This window comes from Schistocerca cancellata, chromosome 9 (genome assembly GCF_023864275.1).
Source record: "Schistocerca cancellata isolate TAMUIC-IGC-003103 chromosome 9, iqSchCanc2.1, whole genome shotgun sequence".
NCBI lineage: Eukaryota > Metazoa > Arthropoda > Insecta > Orthoptera > Acrididae > Schistocerca > Schistocerca cancellata.
The window spans coordinates 412242366-412259442 of record NC_064634.1 but is presented as its reverse complement, the minus strand read 5'-3'; the positions used below and the strand labels follow the sequence as shown (position 1 = coordinate 412259442).

At 40.3% G+C, this 17077-nt stretch overlaps 1 protein-coding gene across 1 annotated transcript in view; it reads right to left on the bottom strand.

Moving 5' to 3' along the window:
- The window catches only part of LOC126101458 (translocation protein SEC63 homolog), a 173193-nt gene that overhangs the window by 116910 nt on the left and 39206 nt on the right, over positions 1–17077 (bottom strand). Inside the window, exons 3-6 of the mRNA XM_049912111.1 lie at positions 15456–15570; positions 8585–8690; positions 8373–8503; positions 4655–4747 (exon numbers count right to left, since the gene is read on the bottom strand). Of these exons, the coding sequence (XP_049768068.1) occupies positions 4655–4747; positions 8373–8503; positions 8585–8690; positions 15456–15570 (445 nt within the window). The remainder of the gene's footprint in view (positions 1–4654; positions 4748–8372; positions 8504–8584; positions 8691–15455; positions 15571–17077) is intronic.

The window sequence follows — 17077 nt, the reverse complement described above, 5'->3', positions numbered from 1 at the left end:
CACCCCAAAGGAGATTCATCAGAGAATGAAAGCATTTTACGGTGATTGTGTTCACATGAGTACTGTGCATCGTTGGGCTAGTAAGTTTAAAGATGTTGGGGCGAGAACATCTGACCTGCATGACAATCAAAGAGTTTGATGTCCTGTGACAGCAACTATCGAGTTTCACAAGCAAAATGTTGACAGATTCATTCAGGGTGGTCGCCTTATCACTCAAAAAGAAATTGCAAGCACAATCAGCATTTCACAAGAATGTGTGGATCAGATTATTGCTTTGCTTGGCTATTGGAAGATCTGTGCACAATGGGTACCCCGGATGCTGACTCCTGAAATGACTGTGCACAGACTTAAAATTTGCCAGGAATTCCTCTCATGTTACGAGAATGAAGGCGATGCCTTTCTCCATTCAATTGTGACAGGAGACAAAACGTGGATACACCATTACGACCTGGAGTCAAAACGTCAGTCTATGTAATATCGACATGAAAACTCACCCCAGAAAAAGGAATTCAAGACGTAGCCCTCAGCAGGAAAAATCATGGCAACGGTGCTCTGGGATGCAGATGGTGTTATCCATGTTGATTTCCTTGATCGTGGAACAACAATAAATTCAGAGTGTTACATCACAATGCTGTGAACTCTGAAATGATGGTTACCAAGGGTCCGAAAGGAAAAGGGAAATGTTTTCCTGCAGGATGACAATGCCAACCCACACACTTCACGTGCCACCACAGCAGAACTTCAGAGACTGAATCTCTCCACCGTACAGTATCCTCCATACAGTCCAGATTTAGCATCTGTTCCTGATAATGAAAGACGATCTGCGGGGACAGCATTATGCTTCTAATGATGGCATTGAGAGAACTGTGAGACTGGGGTTGTGGAAACAGAGTGTTGACTTTTTTCATGACGACTTCAGAAAACTTGTTCATCGTTGGCAGAAATGTATTCAACTGGCTGGTGATTATGTGGAAAAGTGAATATTGGTAATTAAAGATCACATTCTACAGATTATTTCTGCATTTGATTTATTAAAATATTCCCATACAAACCCAATTTTCGGAGGTGGAGGCATTACTTTGCATTCAACCCTCGTATGTTACTCTCAGGAAATCAAAGAAATGACTTCAGCCCAATCGTCGCTACTAAAATGCAAACAGACGTCTCCTTCTCCATGACAACGTAAGGCTTCACACACGTCTGCACACTTGAGTGGAGCTCAAAAAAACTTCATTCAACTGTTCTTCCCCATCCTCCCCCAGCTCAGATACCATACCTTCCGACTTCCATCTGTTTGGCCCAATGACAGATGCACTTCACTGATGAATGATAGGGAATTTACTGATGCAGCATGACATTGGCTCCAGCGTCAAGCATTAGTGTGATACTATGCAGGCATTCAGGCCCTTCCAGTAAGGCGACATAAGGCTGTGGCATTGAGTGCCTAGCCAAAAGTGTGGGAATAACATGGTGTACTGGAATCGTGAATAAAATCAACCTGCCTTCAGCAAAATAAATAAATAAATAAATAAATAAATAAATATGTGTTGCATTACTTACTGTAGCTGCTCGTAGAAACTGCTTATTCTCTTTCTTCGTCAAATTAGTATGTTTGTTACTCCTTCACACTGAATCATGTGGATGGATTTCGTGAACTTTGGAATGCAGACAGCTCATATCCTGAATTAACACTGGCTGCCTTTTATTCCAAAAGAATCACTAGCCCCATGGGATGGTCAACATTACTACTGCCATGGTATGGGTAACATGACTAAGAAGTCATCCATAAAAGGTAACTACCAAATGTTACTTTATTTGTCAAAACAATTAACATAAATATATCTAAAAAGAAAGATGATGAGACTTACCAAACAAAAGCGCTGGCAGGTCGATAGACACACAAGCAAACACAAACATACACACAAAATTCAAGCTTTCGCAACCAACGGTTGCCTCATCAGGAAAGAGGGAAGGAGAGGGAAAGGCGAAAGGATTTGGGTTTTAAGGGAGAGGGTAAGGAGTCATTCCAATCCCGGGAGCGGAAAGGTATACACTCGCACACACACACAAATATCCACCCGCATATACACAGACACCTGTTTATTTTGTTTTAGTTATTTATTCTTCCTACTTTAGGGACAGTTTCCCATCCCAAGGTCAAGAGAGTGCCCTCAATCTCTGTCCACTCCTCCGCCCTCTTTGACGAGGCTGTTGGCAGAAGGAGGGTGACTTCTTATGCCGGCATAAGATGTCACCCTTTAGCCAGAAGTCTTCAGCCGCCAATGCTGATTATTAATCAAAATTTAAGCGGTGGTGAGTTTCAAACCGGAGGCCAAGGACGTTGTGATTACTTATCAAAGACGCTACCCCTAGAGCATGGGTTATTGCCTATTATAGGCCCACAGCATTAACATCGATATGCAGCTGGACTTTGGCACATGTACTGTGTTCAAACATTATTGACACACAATCAACACAGATTTTGAAAACATCATTCTTGTGAAACACAACTAGCTCTTTACTCAAGACGAAATGTCGGGTGCTACTGACGAGGGATTTCAAATTGATTCCATATCTCTAGATTTCCAGAAGCCTTTTGACACTACCACACAAGTGGCTTGCAGTGTAATTGCATGTTTTTTGGAAAATTGTCTTATTTACGTGACTGGATTTGTGATTTCTTGTCAAAGAAGTCAAAGTTCATAGTAACTGACAGAAAGACATCGAGTAAAACAGAAGTGATTTCTGGCATTCTCCAAGGTAGTGTTATAAGCCCTCCAGTGTTACTTATCTATATAAATGATTCAGGAGACAATTTGAGCAGCGTTGTTTGCAGATGATGATGTTATTTATTGTCTAGTAAACTCATCAGAAGATCAAAACAAATTGCAAAACAATTTAGATAAAGTTATGGTATGAAAATTGTCAGTTGACCCTAAATAATGAAAAGTGTGAGGTCATTCACATGTATGCAAAAAGAAATCTATTAAACTTCGTGTACACGATAAAGCAGCCAAATCTGAAAGCCACAAGTTCCAACTAAATACATAGGAATTACAATTACAAACAACTTAAATTGAAAGGAACACCTAGAAAATATTTTGGAGAAAGTGAACCAAAAACTGCATTTCATTGGCAAAACACTTAGAGGATGCAACAGATCCACTAAAGAGACTGCCTACATTATGCTTGTCTGTTCTCTTTCAGTGTACTGCTGTGCGGTCTGGTATCCTTTCCAGATAGTATTAATGGAGTACATTGAGAAAGTTCACGGAAGAGCAGCACATTTTGTACTACCACGAAATAGGAGAGTGTAAAAAGACCATTAAACCAATGGTATTTTTCAATGTGGCAGAACCTTCTCACAAAATTTCAATCATCAACTTTCTCCCCCGAATGCGAAAATATTTTGTTGACACTGACCTACATAATTATGGAGAAACGATCATCATAATAAAATAAGGGAAATTAGATCTTGCTAAGAAAGACACAGGTGCTCATTTTCTCTGTGTTGTTCAAGATTGGAATAATAGAGAATTATTGAGAAGGTTGCTTGATCAACCCTCTGCCGGCACTTAAATGTGATATGCGGAGTATCCATGTAGATGTAGATGTAGAACTGTCACAACTCATTCATTCGGACATTATTCCAGTAACATTTACAGTTCAAAATTGTAAAAAATACCGTTTTCATAATATTGTTTCTATTATTGGGAAAAATTTAGAGAAGAGGAGAGAGATTCTTATGATCAACTACAGAAACTTTTTTTTAACTCCAATTACTGGATTGACAGTGTCGCAGAATGTTCAACAACATTTTTATGCAGTCATTGATTTTTTCCTGAGATACACATTGATTTGCTTACAGCAATTTAAGCACACTTGGTGGGCCGTCTTCTATTAAACAATGCACTAAAAAGCACAGCAAAAATTAAAGTTACTTTTTCATTTAATTTTCCGAAACAACAAATACCATGCACTTCCAAAAAGATTCAGTTCCTTATGAATTTCGAGGTCACATACATGAGCAAGGTGGGAACAAGTAATTCACTGTATTATCTATTATTCAGAATTTTTACTAACACAAAGTTAACTATTTCTTAAATGTGCTTTACAAGTCAAAACAGAAAAACAAAAGAAGAGAAAACAATAATATTGTTGCGAGAAAAAATAAATTCATATATTCCAATTTACTTGATTATTCTATCTATTACACAAAATTTATTTCCCTCATGTGCATATTAAATGCAGAAACTGGAAACTGAAGTAAGAGCATGGTTCTACCTGTAAACAAATTGTTTCAGTGATGACAAGATGAAACCATGTAGTGAGAATTTGACTGCTTTAGTATAATTAACCACTAGTTTCAACAATATTATAGAAAGGATAGATTGCTATTCACCATATAGAGGAGACATTGAGTCACAGACAGATACAATGAAAAAGATTGCTACTTGTTACTCAGTCCTTAAAGACATACAGACTGATAGCTGAATAATACCTACCAATCTTTTTCATTATGCCTGTCTGCCAAACAATGCCTCCTCTATGTGGTGAGTAGCACTCTGTTCTTATATTGTTGGCATCCCATAATGGGCTTTCCATTGTTTGATGTAACCACCAGTTTCACAAGATACATTATAATTATACTGACCTGGTCTCCAGAATATCGAATGGACTTGTACCACCACATTCCCACAACAGTGGGCAGAGCAACCATGAAAACAAGAGCATATAATCCAAGAACCTACAATGAAAAACATTTCTTGAAGTAAAAACAAAATTCATAATATGAAATACTGTTTACAATTGTTACAAAGGAATTGGAAAATTCATAATATCAGCAATACAACAAAGGTAAATTTCATACATATTCTGAACAGTTATCATCATCTTTTAGTTAAAACTAAACTTGACTGTTTACACTACACTGCATTTTGGAAAAAAAAACAGCTTTAGATACATCTCGTTGAAGTTGACATTCTAAAATGTTTCACATAGACTGAGAAACACAAAAGGAAATGAAAGCTATATGTAGATGACTTGGTGAAAAGCCAAAGGCAGTGTTCCTCGAGGCCTATATCCCTTTAACTCCTGGAATCATGGTGTGGCTCCTATTTGACATGACAGTGGAAATGATTTGGTAATTGTTGAAGGGAGGCTGAATGCTCTCTGGGTACCAAATGGTATTGTCTAGCAGGATAACGCAAGATCCTCACAATACTAATATCATTAGGAATCTGTAGTCGCTTGACTGGCCTTCCCAGTTACCTGATTTCTCACTCAGAGCACATTTGGGATGTAATGGGCAGACACAAACTTTCATACCAGCCACAAACCAATAATGTTTGTGAACTCACATAGCGTGAGTTTGTGGCATGGCAAGAATTTCCACAAGGTGACATTCAGTGGCTGTTTGCCTCCATGCCATGTGTTTACAAGAGCTTATTTTTGACAGTTGGGAGTCACACATACTGATGTCCGTAACAGACAGGCTCTGAATGGAGAAGTTTAATCATTTAAAACCTGTAATGTGATGAAGTTTGATAAATATCAGACTGATGCTTCATGGTATAACATTTTCAATTTTCATCATAAGATGAAACAGGCTAAGTACACTCCTGGAAATTGAAATAAGAACACCGTGAATTCATTGTCCCAGGAAGGGGAAACTTTATTGACACATTCCTGGGGTCAGATACATCACATGATCACACTGACAGAACCACAGGCACATAGACACAGGCAACAGAGCATGCACAATGTCGGCACTAGTACAGTGTATATCCACCTTTCGCAGCAATGCAGGCTGCTATTCTCCCATGGAGACGATCGTAGAGATGCTGGATGTAGTCCTGTGGAACGGCTTGCCATGCCATTTCCACCTGGCGCCTCAGTTGGACCAGCGTTCGTGCTGGACGTGCAGACCGCGTGAGACGACGCTTCATCCAGTCCCAAACATGCTCAATGGGGGACAGATCCGGAGATCTTGCTGGCCAGGGTAGTTGACTTACACCTTCTAGAGCACGTTGGGTGGCACGGGATACATGCGGACGTGCATTGTCCTGTTGGAACAGCAAGTTCCCTTGCCGGTCTAGGAATGGTAGAACGATGGGTTCGATGACGGTTTGGATGTACCGTGCACTATTCAGTGTCCCCTCGACGATCACCAGTGGTGTACGGCCAGTGTAGGAGATCGCTCCCCACACCATGATGCCGGGTGTTGGCCCTGTGTGCCTCGGTCGTATGCAGTCCTGATTGTGGCGCTCACCTGCACGGCGCCAAACACGCATACGACCATCATTGGCACCAAGGCAGAAGCGACTCTCATCGCTGAAGACGACACGTCTCCATTCGTCCCTCCATTCACGCCTGTCGCGACACCACTGGAGGCGGGCTGCACAATGTTGGGGCGTGAGCGGAAGACGGCCTAATGGTGTGCGGGACCGTAGCCCAGCTTCATGGAGACGGTTGCGAATGGTCCTCGCTGATACCCCAGGAGCAACAGTGTCCCTAATTTGCTGGGAAGTGGCGGTGCGGTCCCCTACGGCACTGCGTAGGATCCTACAGTCTTGGCGTGCATCCGTGCGTCGCTGCAGTCCGGTCCCAGGTCGACGGGCACGTGCACCTTCCGCCGACCACTGGCGACAACATCGATGTACTGTGGAGACCTCACGCCCCACGTGTTGAGCAATTCGGCGGTACGTCCACCCGGCCTCCCGCATGCCCACTATACGCCCTCGCTCAAAGTCCGTCAACTGCACATACGGTTCACGTCCACGCTGTCGCGGCATGCTACCAGTGTTAAAGACTGCGATGGAGCTCCGTATGCCACGGCAAACTGGCTGACACTGACGGCGGCGGTGCACAAATGCTGCGCAGCTAGCGCCATTCGACGGCCAACACCGCGGTTCCTGGTGTGTTCGCTGTGCCGTGCGTGTGATCATTGCTTGTACAGCCCTCTCGCAGTGTCCGGAGCAAGTATGGTGGGTCTGACACACCGGTGTCAATGTGTTCTTTTTTCCATTTCCAGGAGTGTATTTCTTTAGATCAGTTGATCCACATTACTTGACTGTTCACATGTTGGAGTCCACTCAGACCTAGTTATTTTTATTAATATATACCCTCTACATCTACTAAACTAAGCTAACTAAACTCTTCCCGAACATGTCATGAAGGCCCAATGGTACCAACCGGCCGCCGTGTCATCCTCAGCCCACAGGCATCACTGGATGTGTATATGGAGGGGCATGTGGGCAGCACACTGCTCTCCAGGCCGTATGTCAGTTTACGAGACCAGAGTCGCTACTTATCAATCAAGTAGCTCCTCATTTTCCTCACAAGGGCTGAGTGCACACTGACACACTACATCTACGAAGCACAAATTGCTATTCATTTGACACCAAAATTAAACCTTTGTCGTTGTTGGTCATTCGCCTTAGTTGTTGAAGTCACACAGCTGTCAGTTCATTCACACTCCATAATCTGGTAAATATGGCTAGAAAACTACAATATGACACAAAAATCCAAACTATCCGAATGACTGAAGATAGAAACTTGGGGTAAATTTTTAACTTATGCACAGAACTACAACCTTTTCAATTTCATCAGAAGAAGCACGTGATTTTATGAGGGTATATCTTTTACATGCATGCACATTAATCATTGTGGTATATTCTTACAATTTAAGAGCAAAGTTCTCATTCATCTTTCACAAATATTCAATGCGCTCTCCACTGGGTGCACAACAAACACCCAGACGATAATCAAACTCCTCCCATACTTTTGCAAGTATGTCTGGCACTACAGCATCCACAGCTGTTGCTATGTGACATCACAAATCACCCAAAGTTTTTTGAAAGGGATACACATAGACAGAGTCGGCAATGCTATATGTTACTGGTAATGGTTGCCAGATGTCCTTTCTGATACCAACATACCCCCTGGGACACACTCTTACATACTCAATCTGTCTGCGTCTTGAGTAAACCTATGTTCAACTATGAGAATATTTTGTTAATGTTTGTGTAGCATGCATCTAAGGCAGAAAATGGATAATAGCCCAATATTCACCTATCCTGATGTGGGAAACTGCCTAAAACCACATGTAGGCTGGCCGGCTCTCCAGCCATCATCATCAATCCATGAGGCAGAATCAATCTGGAGCAGTCCCACCTCCCCAACTCCAGTAAGTGGTCTGTTAACACACTCAGCTATCCAGGTGAGGCAAATTTCTGGTTTTGATGTCTAAGTTAAAATTAAGTCCAAGTATTTTGACAAACCCTGCGTTCTAATTAACAAATAAAATTTATTTGCTTTATTAATTTCTAGAGGATAATTCAGTGTTATATATATTGTGTTTATTTGCATACCCAAACAGAGTTCTCTTTCTCAACGATCCATGACGGAAGTGCTATGCCAAAGCTCATTGCACCAGGACCATCAGGGTTACCATACTTCTCCCAGTTACGCCGTGCCTCCTCATCAGTCAGAGCCTGATATGCTGTAATTAATTTCAATGAACTTTACTAACAAAAAGTGAGATAAATTAATCATTGCTTTACTCCCTTGACTAGATGCATACCTTTAGTCAATTTCATGAATGCTTTCTCATTTCCTGTTTCCTTATCTGGATGCAGAATAAGTGACAGTTTACGGTATTGTTTACGGATATCAGCTTGTGATGCACCCTGTGAAAAATGAAATAAACAATTGTAAAAGTGTTACAACATAAAACACTTGTTCATCACAATTAGAGGTGAACAATTCTCATTTGCACTGACAATAAAACCATCATCCATTAGTTAAAATAAGAAATGAAAATTAAGTAGAGGAGTCAAAGACAAGATCCACAATTACATATTTTGTAGATTCTGTTGTGTATCCTCTTAACAGCCACATGCAATGTAATTTAGATTATAAAACTGATTAACATTGATAGCTACCAAGCAGGAAAATGAGTTACATATAACTTCCAAAAAGTTGCACGTAGCTACAAGCTCTCAGAATCAACAGAAAACATAACATTCATTTAAAATCTGCTCTGTTTGTGATTCAAGCAATGATTCTGCTACAAACTGTGAATAATTAATGGCTTGGGTGATGAACATCATTATATAATGTACAATAAAAGGCAAAGACACACAATATCAAACAAAAGAATGGTAATCACATTTCCTTTCAAGCCATTTTTTGTATAGCAAACAACTGAGAAAACAATGTGATATCAAATTAATACAGTTATGTAATAGAACAAAAAGCATTGTACTCCTGGAAGGAAGATAAAACTCAGAGTCACATGTGTATACAAGCTACTCTCGTTGTTCTTCAAAGGGAATAACTACAGAATTTTTCTGCCAGAGTTGTCTCATTATGCATTTCACCAGCTCTCCCAAATTTTTGTAGCTATTCACAAACCTAAAAACCGTTACTTTAGTGATATAATACCAACACAGAAGAAGAAGAAGAAGAAGAAGAAGAAGATATTGATGACGAAAACATGGTTGTGCTGCTTTTGATAGTGAAAAATGTTTTTTAACTGAGATAATATGTAACACGAAATAAACAGTAACACCAGGAGAAAAGTTTCTGTTTGATTGCTGTACAGTCCGGAAACAGTATGCCAATCAGACAAATTACCATGAGTGTAGAGGCAACCATCCCACCGACACACCCGGTTGAAGGCACCCGTTTCGTAAAATGCCATGTCCTGCCTGCTGCTTGATGAAGTCCGTAACTGCCTGCTGCACATCCTTGTCCAACAGGAATCATTGACCCATCAAGGCCTTTTTGGAGACACCAAAGGTGTGATAATCGCAGGGGACAGATCAGTATTATAGGGAAGATGCTCTATTATCTCCCACTTGTGTGTAATAGATGAGGCTGGCTTTCCAGATCAACTAAAATCTCGTGTCGAATCACAAACAGTGTGGAATTTGTCTCACCATTCCACATTTTCAAGAGATACGCTGCCCCATACACATTCTTCATTCTCCAGTGGATGTCTTCCAGTGTTTATCCTCAGCCAAGGCAAGAACAACAACAGGTTGCTCCTGTTTGGATGCATCTGGTAATTATATCGCTGTAATTCAGGTTTCCATATTTACCACACGCAACTTGGAAAGACACATACCCCTAACCAATCCAATTTCCACATGTCGGTGCTTGTATACCCACATCAGAGTCACACTAAGGCGCACATAAAATGCAGCAGGGCCCTCAAATGGAAACTTTTTGAGTGCCCTTTATCTCTGAATGTGGAATGATATTGTATTGTCAGACATATGCCTCCCATATAGACGATACTAAATTTATATATTTTTTGCATTCCAATCTTGCAAAAATATGCAAGGAAAGAGTCATGCTCATTACACCATTGGAACTTATTAATTAGCAAAACTTTATGTCAACATTGCGCTTTGTGGCAGCCTTATGTAATTTATAGTAGTGAATACTTTTTTTTTTTTACAGGAGACTTTGAGGAAGCATCTCTTTTGGAGAGACATGTTTCAGCTGGCCACATGGAATGGCTGTATCACATTTGTTTTTGCATCTTAATTCTTTACATCCTACAATGCGCTAAAATTCAATTTACCATGTAGGGGGAGAAAAATGCGAAATTACACTTTCTAGCTGTACGGATATGTAGAAAAGAAAAAAAAGAAGAGTCTTTGGGTCATGTAATTTCCCAAAAGCTCACATATCCTGACCTGTGTGTTCAGATAACTAGTGATTTCCATCCAAGGCAACAAAGCATAGTTACGTCATTTCAAATTAAGATTCACAAGGAGAGCTCAACCACCTACAGAGTATTTGTAACCACAATGGCTGCTCAGAACAATAGATTCATCATGCATTTCAACCTGTAACTATGAAACAAAAAGAGCAGACAGAAGAAAGAGATGGTCTCATTGGTCTCAAAACAATGATCATCTTGGCAGAGTTTTGTCCTTTACTAGTGTGATTTTGAAAAAAGTCATAAAAATTAAATGTGTTGCCATTTGACATGCTTGAATGCTCTCCTGGGTTAAACGGGTCTCTGACAGTAAGGTTTTTACAATATTCTGGAGGGGTGAGGAAGAGGAAGGGGTAGGGGTAAGGGTAGGGGAAGTAGTGTATGGGTGGGGAGAGAGATGAACGTTATCTAGTGGCATGTGCTGGGACTAGTCTGCCAACAGGAACAGGGTCAAGAGGTTGAGGGACAGAGATGTAGGGGAAAGAAGGAACAAAAAAGAGAGAAGCGGGGAAAGATGCGTTGCTAGAAGGCTGCAAATATACAGAGAATGGGGAGATGATAGGACAGAGGGGGTGAAAACTGTTGGGTGGTATGTTACAGTAGGTAAAGGTCAGGATAATTATGGGAGCAAGAATGTGTTGCAAGGAAAACTCTCACCTGCGCAGTTTAAAAAAGCTGGTGGTGAAGGGGAGGATCCAGATGGCTCAGGTAGTGAAGCAACCATTGAAATCAAGTATGTTATGTTCAGTTGGATGTTGTACCACAGGGTGGTCTACTTTGCTCTTGATCACAGGTTGGCGGTGGCCGTTTATCGTGGTGAACAGTTGGCTGGTAGTCATACCAATATAAAAAGCTGTGCAATGATTACAGCAAAGCTGATAAATGACATGACTGCTTTCACAGGTGACCCAGCCCCTGATGGGGTAGGGCAAACCTGTGACAGGACTGGAATAGGAAGTGCTGGGTGGGTGGATTCGGCAAGTTTAGCCACCTGCAGCTTCCACGGGGATATGACCCTTGTGGGAAGGGGTTGGGACAGAGACTGGCATAGGGATGGACTAGGATGTTGTGGAGGTTGGGTGGGTGACAAAACACCACTTTAGAAGGGGTGGGGAGTATCTCAGGTAGGATGTCCCTCATTTCAGGGCACAAGGATAGGCAATCAAAGCCCTGATAAAGGATGTGGTTCAGTTGTTCCAGTACGAGGTGGTACTGGGTGACAAAGGGGACACTCCTTTATAGCTGGTTTTTGGAAGCGGTGGGAGGATTCGGGTTGTGAGGGGAAATGGCATGGGAGATCTGTTTGCGGTCTAGGTCTGGGGATAGTGCTAGTCTGTGAAGGCCTTTGTGAAACCCTCAGCATACTGAGCAAGGGAGTTTTGTCACTGCAGACATGCTGTCCTCGCGTAACCAGGCTATATGGGAGGTATTTTTTGGTGTGAAAGGGATGACAGCTATCAAAATTCATGTACTGTTAGTGGTTGGTGGGTTTAATGTAGACAAGGTTGAGGATGGAGCCATCAGAGAGGAGGGGGTCAACATCTAAGAAGATGGCATCCTACACTGAAGAGGATCACATGAAGCAAATGGGAGAGAAATTGTTGAGGTTGTGAAGGAATGAAGATAGGGTGTCTTGGCCCTGTGTCCATATCATGAAGATATCATCAATGAACTTGAACTAGGCTAGAGGTTTGGTGTTTTGGAAGGCTAGGAAGGTCTTCTTTAGATGGCCCATAATGAGATCAGCATAGGAGTGCATCATGCGTCTGACCATGGCTGTACCGTGGCTTTGTTTAATACCTTCCCTTCAAATGAGAAGTAGTTGTGGGTTATGATAAACTTAGTACGGTGTGTGAGGAATGATGTAGTGGGTTTGGAGTCTGAAGGATGTTGGGAAGGGTAATGTTCAATAGTGGTAAGACCATGGGCATCAGGGATGATGATGATGATGATGATGTTGGTTTGTGGTTCATTCTCACATTGAGGTCATCAGCACCTGTACAAGTTCCCAATCTTTCCAGTTCCAATCTCGCCACTTTCCAAACGATGGTGAGGACAACATAAACAACCATTCCCCAGGTGCAGAAAATCCCCAATCCTACTGGGAACTGAACCCGGGACCCCGTGATCCACAGGTAGCAACACTAGCCACTAGACCATGAGCTGTAGACTCAGCGATGTTGGTGTATAGTCTTGTGTTCCTAGATGTTGACCTTGTGTGTGACTGTCTTTTAATTGTGTTTGCATGCAACTTGATGAGTCTTCTTTACTATAAATATCAATCTGTCTTTTCCTACATTGTTTAACTCCTGAGAAAGAATATTTCTTGGCACCTGTACACCTATGTTCTGTCACAACAGTTGCAACCTTGCTGCAGACATCCACAAACAGTCAATATAACTGTTCAAGGTTGATAAGAATATGTCTTGTACGTATATTGCACAGTTCCAATAGCATTGAATGAAATATTTAAGACCTTTACTGACATTTATTGCACTGGAAAAGACTTACACAGCACATATACATGAAGATCAGAAGTTATAAATTTCTGTTCTTTTTCTATAACTATCCACAACTTAACAGTTTGTCGAGGGCTGTTCTTGTGCTTCTGTTATTTTTAATTATTGTCCTTTCCCTTTTTTTCTTACAAGAGCAAATTTTCTTTCTCACCAGGAAAATGTTTCTAACTTCCAACATTCTGACACAAGTTGATCATTTCATACAACCTTTTACCTCAACTTAATTTTCATCTCAACTTCTCCACAAAATTTTTCTTTCAGTTGTACCCAGAAGATTTCATAATTACTATTTTTGTTATCCAAATGTTATCTCTCTCACTTTTCTGTAAGCTCCCAGAATCAATAGAAAATATAACACCAATTTACAATCTGCTCTATTTGTAATTCAAGCAATGCTTCTGCTATATTTGTCATTCAAGCAATACTACTACTACAAGCTGCGAAGTTACACGAGGGTTGGGTTGCCACAAGTTTCCTCAAGTGAAATTTTCTGATATTTCCCTGATTTCCAGACAAGTTTTAGCATTCTTCACTGACAAATTTTGAGATGTCAAAAAATGTAAGGACATCCGTATTTCTCCTCGTGTGAGCAAAAATCTTAAGTACTAACATCAACATCTTTTGCAGTGAACTGTTCTTAGATGGAGAAAGCAAGTCAAATGGTTTGTGTGTTTCATTAAGACCACTATTGTTATTTTATTTCAATAAAACGAAACACATTTGGTGACAAAAATATACTTTTCCTTGTAGTCGTATGACAGATTTAAAATACCTCCCCTGTTTTCAGAAATAACCTCAGAAAAAAAGTAGGCCTCTTGAAAGAAGTGTATAAGGCAGGGAAGAGTTGTGTAAACCAACACTATAGGTGACTGCCAGTAAAATGTTTATTCTACCGTGTTCGTTATTGTCAGACATTATCCACAGTGTTATGTCTATTATTTTACAGGTATTGTGTGACTTTTCTTTTGAGAAGTATATGAGTACACAGTGTACAAACCACCAGCGACTGCCACAATTTTCTTCTTATTATCGCCCATACTTTCTAATATATAAACAACTTTCGAAGTGCCAAAATGAACTACAATAAATAAAATGTCTATAAAACATTACGCTGTACAATGTACTTGTGGTGAGACAGTAGCAATTACTGCAATCCACCCACCATGGCCTCTGGCCTGCTGAGGACCACCACTGTCCTGGGTCCATGGATAAATCACAAAAATCCGCCGCATTATGCCACACACAGACAGACCTGGCCTGTGAACAAATTGGAGAGACTAGATTAGATCGGCAGGGCCTGCACATTAGTGGCAAACGACAGGCTTCAGATCGGCAGGCCCGATCTGTTAGAGGTACCCGCAGATAAGGCCTGCAGTTTTGGCCTGTCGTGGAAATCCACTCATGTGGCCAGCTATTCAGTGTGTCACAGACACCATGTTAATGAAATGAGATCGCGGTGATCAATCCATGTAACAGATAATTCGTCCAAATACTTTGAGAATCAATACTAATGAGTATAGGTAGTAACTCACTGTAAAGATGATCAATGACCTGCAGGCAGGCACATAGAAAAGACAATCACACTCTCAGAAATAAATTTTTGGCCACAGCCTTTGTCAGAAAATGAGAGCACACACACACTCACACACACATTCACACAATCACTCAGACACAACTCATTGACACACGACTGCTTTCTCCCGCTGCTGTGTCAACAATCTCTTAGAATCAGATCCAAATAAACAACACCTCATGTCTCCCTTCCTCTTGTTGGCAGCTGCTAGGCTAGTGGCAAATAGTTGTGGCAGCACTGAGCTGCAAGCTGAGGGAAGTGGTAGGAATAAGGGAGTAGGGAAGTGGTGCACACACTTAGCTCCGCCCCACCCATCCAGTGACGCTGCATGACGTCTCAATTAACAAACAGTTTCATCTACTGGGACAAAAAACAAAATTTTTCCAGTTTTATTTTTCAAATTTCCCTGACACATTTGAAATTCCCTGATTTCCAGAACTTGTGGCAACCCTGTACACTCTTACAGATCATTTTCTGTTCTTACCAATAATAATTAATTCTGCTATTTCTCTTTTAAAAAGAGGTTTTGTGCATACACCAGCAAACATGAGAGTTAAATTGTAAAAAGTTCATGCTGGAATGGAACAGGAATTCATCCATACAACAACATACTTGTCACAGTACTTACCAGAGGTATTCCAAGGATCTCATATGGATCAAAATTTGCATATTCATAATCAAACTGGGAAACTTTGTATGCCAAGAGTGCTAATATCAACCATCCAGATATAATAAGAAGTTTCCTGGAATATAAATGCCATAATAAAATGTTAGGCTAAATACTTACACACACACACACACACAAACACACACATATATATATGCATTATCTGCTTCTCTGCTTCCAAGGCAGCTGAATTCCTTCATTCACCTACTTTGTGGTACCAAGTTTTGATTTTAAGGTAATATCTAATCTCATTTCTGCTACTACTCACTACTTTCATATGTCTTTCGTGCACTTTCAACAGGCAATGTGCACTGCAGGAGGGGAAGCCCTATGGAAAAATTGGAAACATGCTAAGTAGTTCAACTTCAGATCACTTGAGGTGCTAGGAGGGTCAATAAAGCCATCTAATTGGGGCCTACACAACTGTCCAATGAAAGCAGACCAAAGGTAGATGGTTCAATCAATTCATATTTGCTACTGTAAATTATATTTGGTTACTTTTTCATAAGATTTTTACAGTTTAATTTCATAGCCTTCATCACAAAACTGCTGAAAGAAATGTGCATATTTAATAATAAAGCAAGACATTTAACTTGCAGTATTTTAATTATGTATAAATGTCATGTATTATATTCTATCACATTTAAACTGTCTAATTTCCCTCTGTTTATTTAAATACATTTGATCTGTTACAAACAGTTGTTCTAGTGAATGTAATCAAGAACCTTTGTGTTTTTCAGAATATGTAATACAAGAAATTAACTCTGAAATACTCTGGGCTGTTCATCTGGATACTACATACATTCAACTGGGAAAGTTAACAGCAACATTTTCCAGACAATCTCAATATTTGATTTGGAAGAGCAAAAGTGTTAGTGAGTTGTTACATGATGTGAACTGTGCCTGTGTTTCTGTTTGTGAGGACATTATTTCTTAAAAAACACTGCATGAATGGAACTTAGCATTGTATAAACAGGGTGTAATTCCAAAACATCTGAAAGGTGTTCCTACTAATACCAGAAGTGGATCAGGTGGAACTGATAAAGAACAATCCTTTGAATGATTCACTTCGTACATTTTTTTATTCTCTCTCAAAATGAATACAGATTCCTATCTGAAACATCTTTTAATGCCAAAAGTGGGCCCTTTGGTACTGTAAAACACACCACCTGTAATAAAAGAATTATTGTGGTTACAGAGAAACTAAGTAAGCTGTTTGACAGTTTAGGGATAAATTTTACTGCCTGCCTAAGAAATAAAAAGTGGTAAGTAATTTTTATTTTCATTTTACTGTTTTTATACCCATGTCCTACTGTGATATTTTTCTCTTAATCTTGATGATATTTCTGCTTTTGTGTTGAAGCATTTCCACTTCTTTTAAGATGTAGGAACATTTTTAAAAATGTCAGTGGTTAATAGTGTAAGTTTCCTGAAATATGTAAACAAATACCACTAGTACTGTTATAACGGTGTGTTAAAGTCACTATCATATTGCAGAACGTTACAGCTACGCTCACATTGCTAGCCAAAATAATTACTTTGGAAATTTAAAAAAGTTGTAGTAGCAAAATTAAAAGCATAAA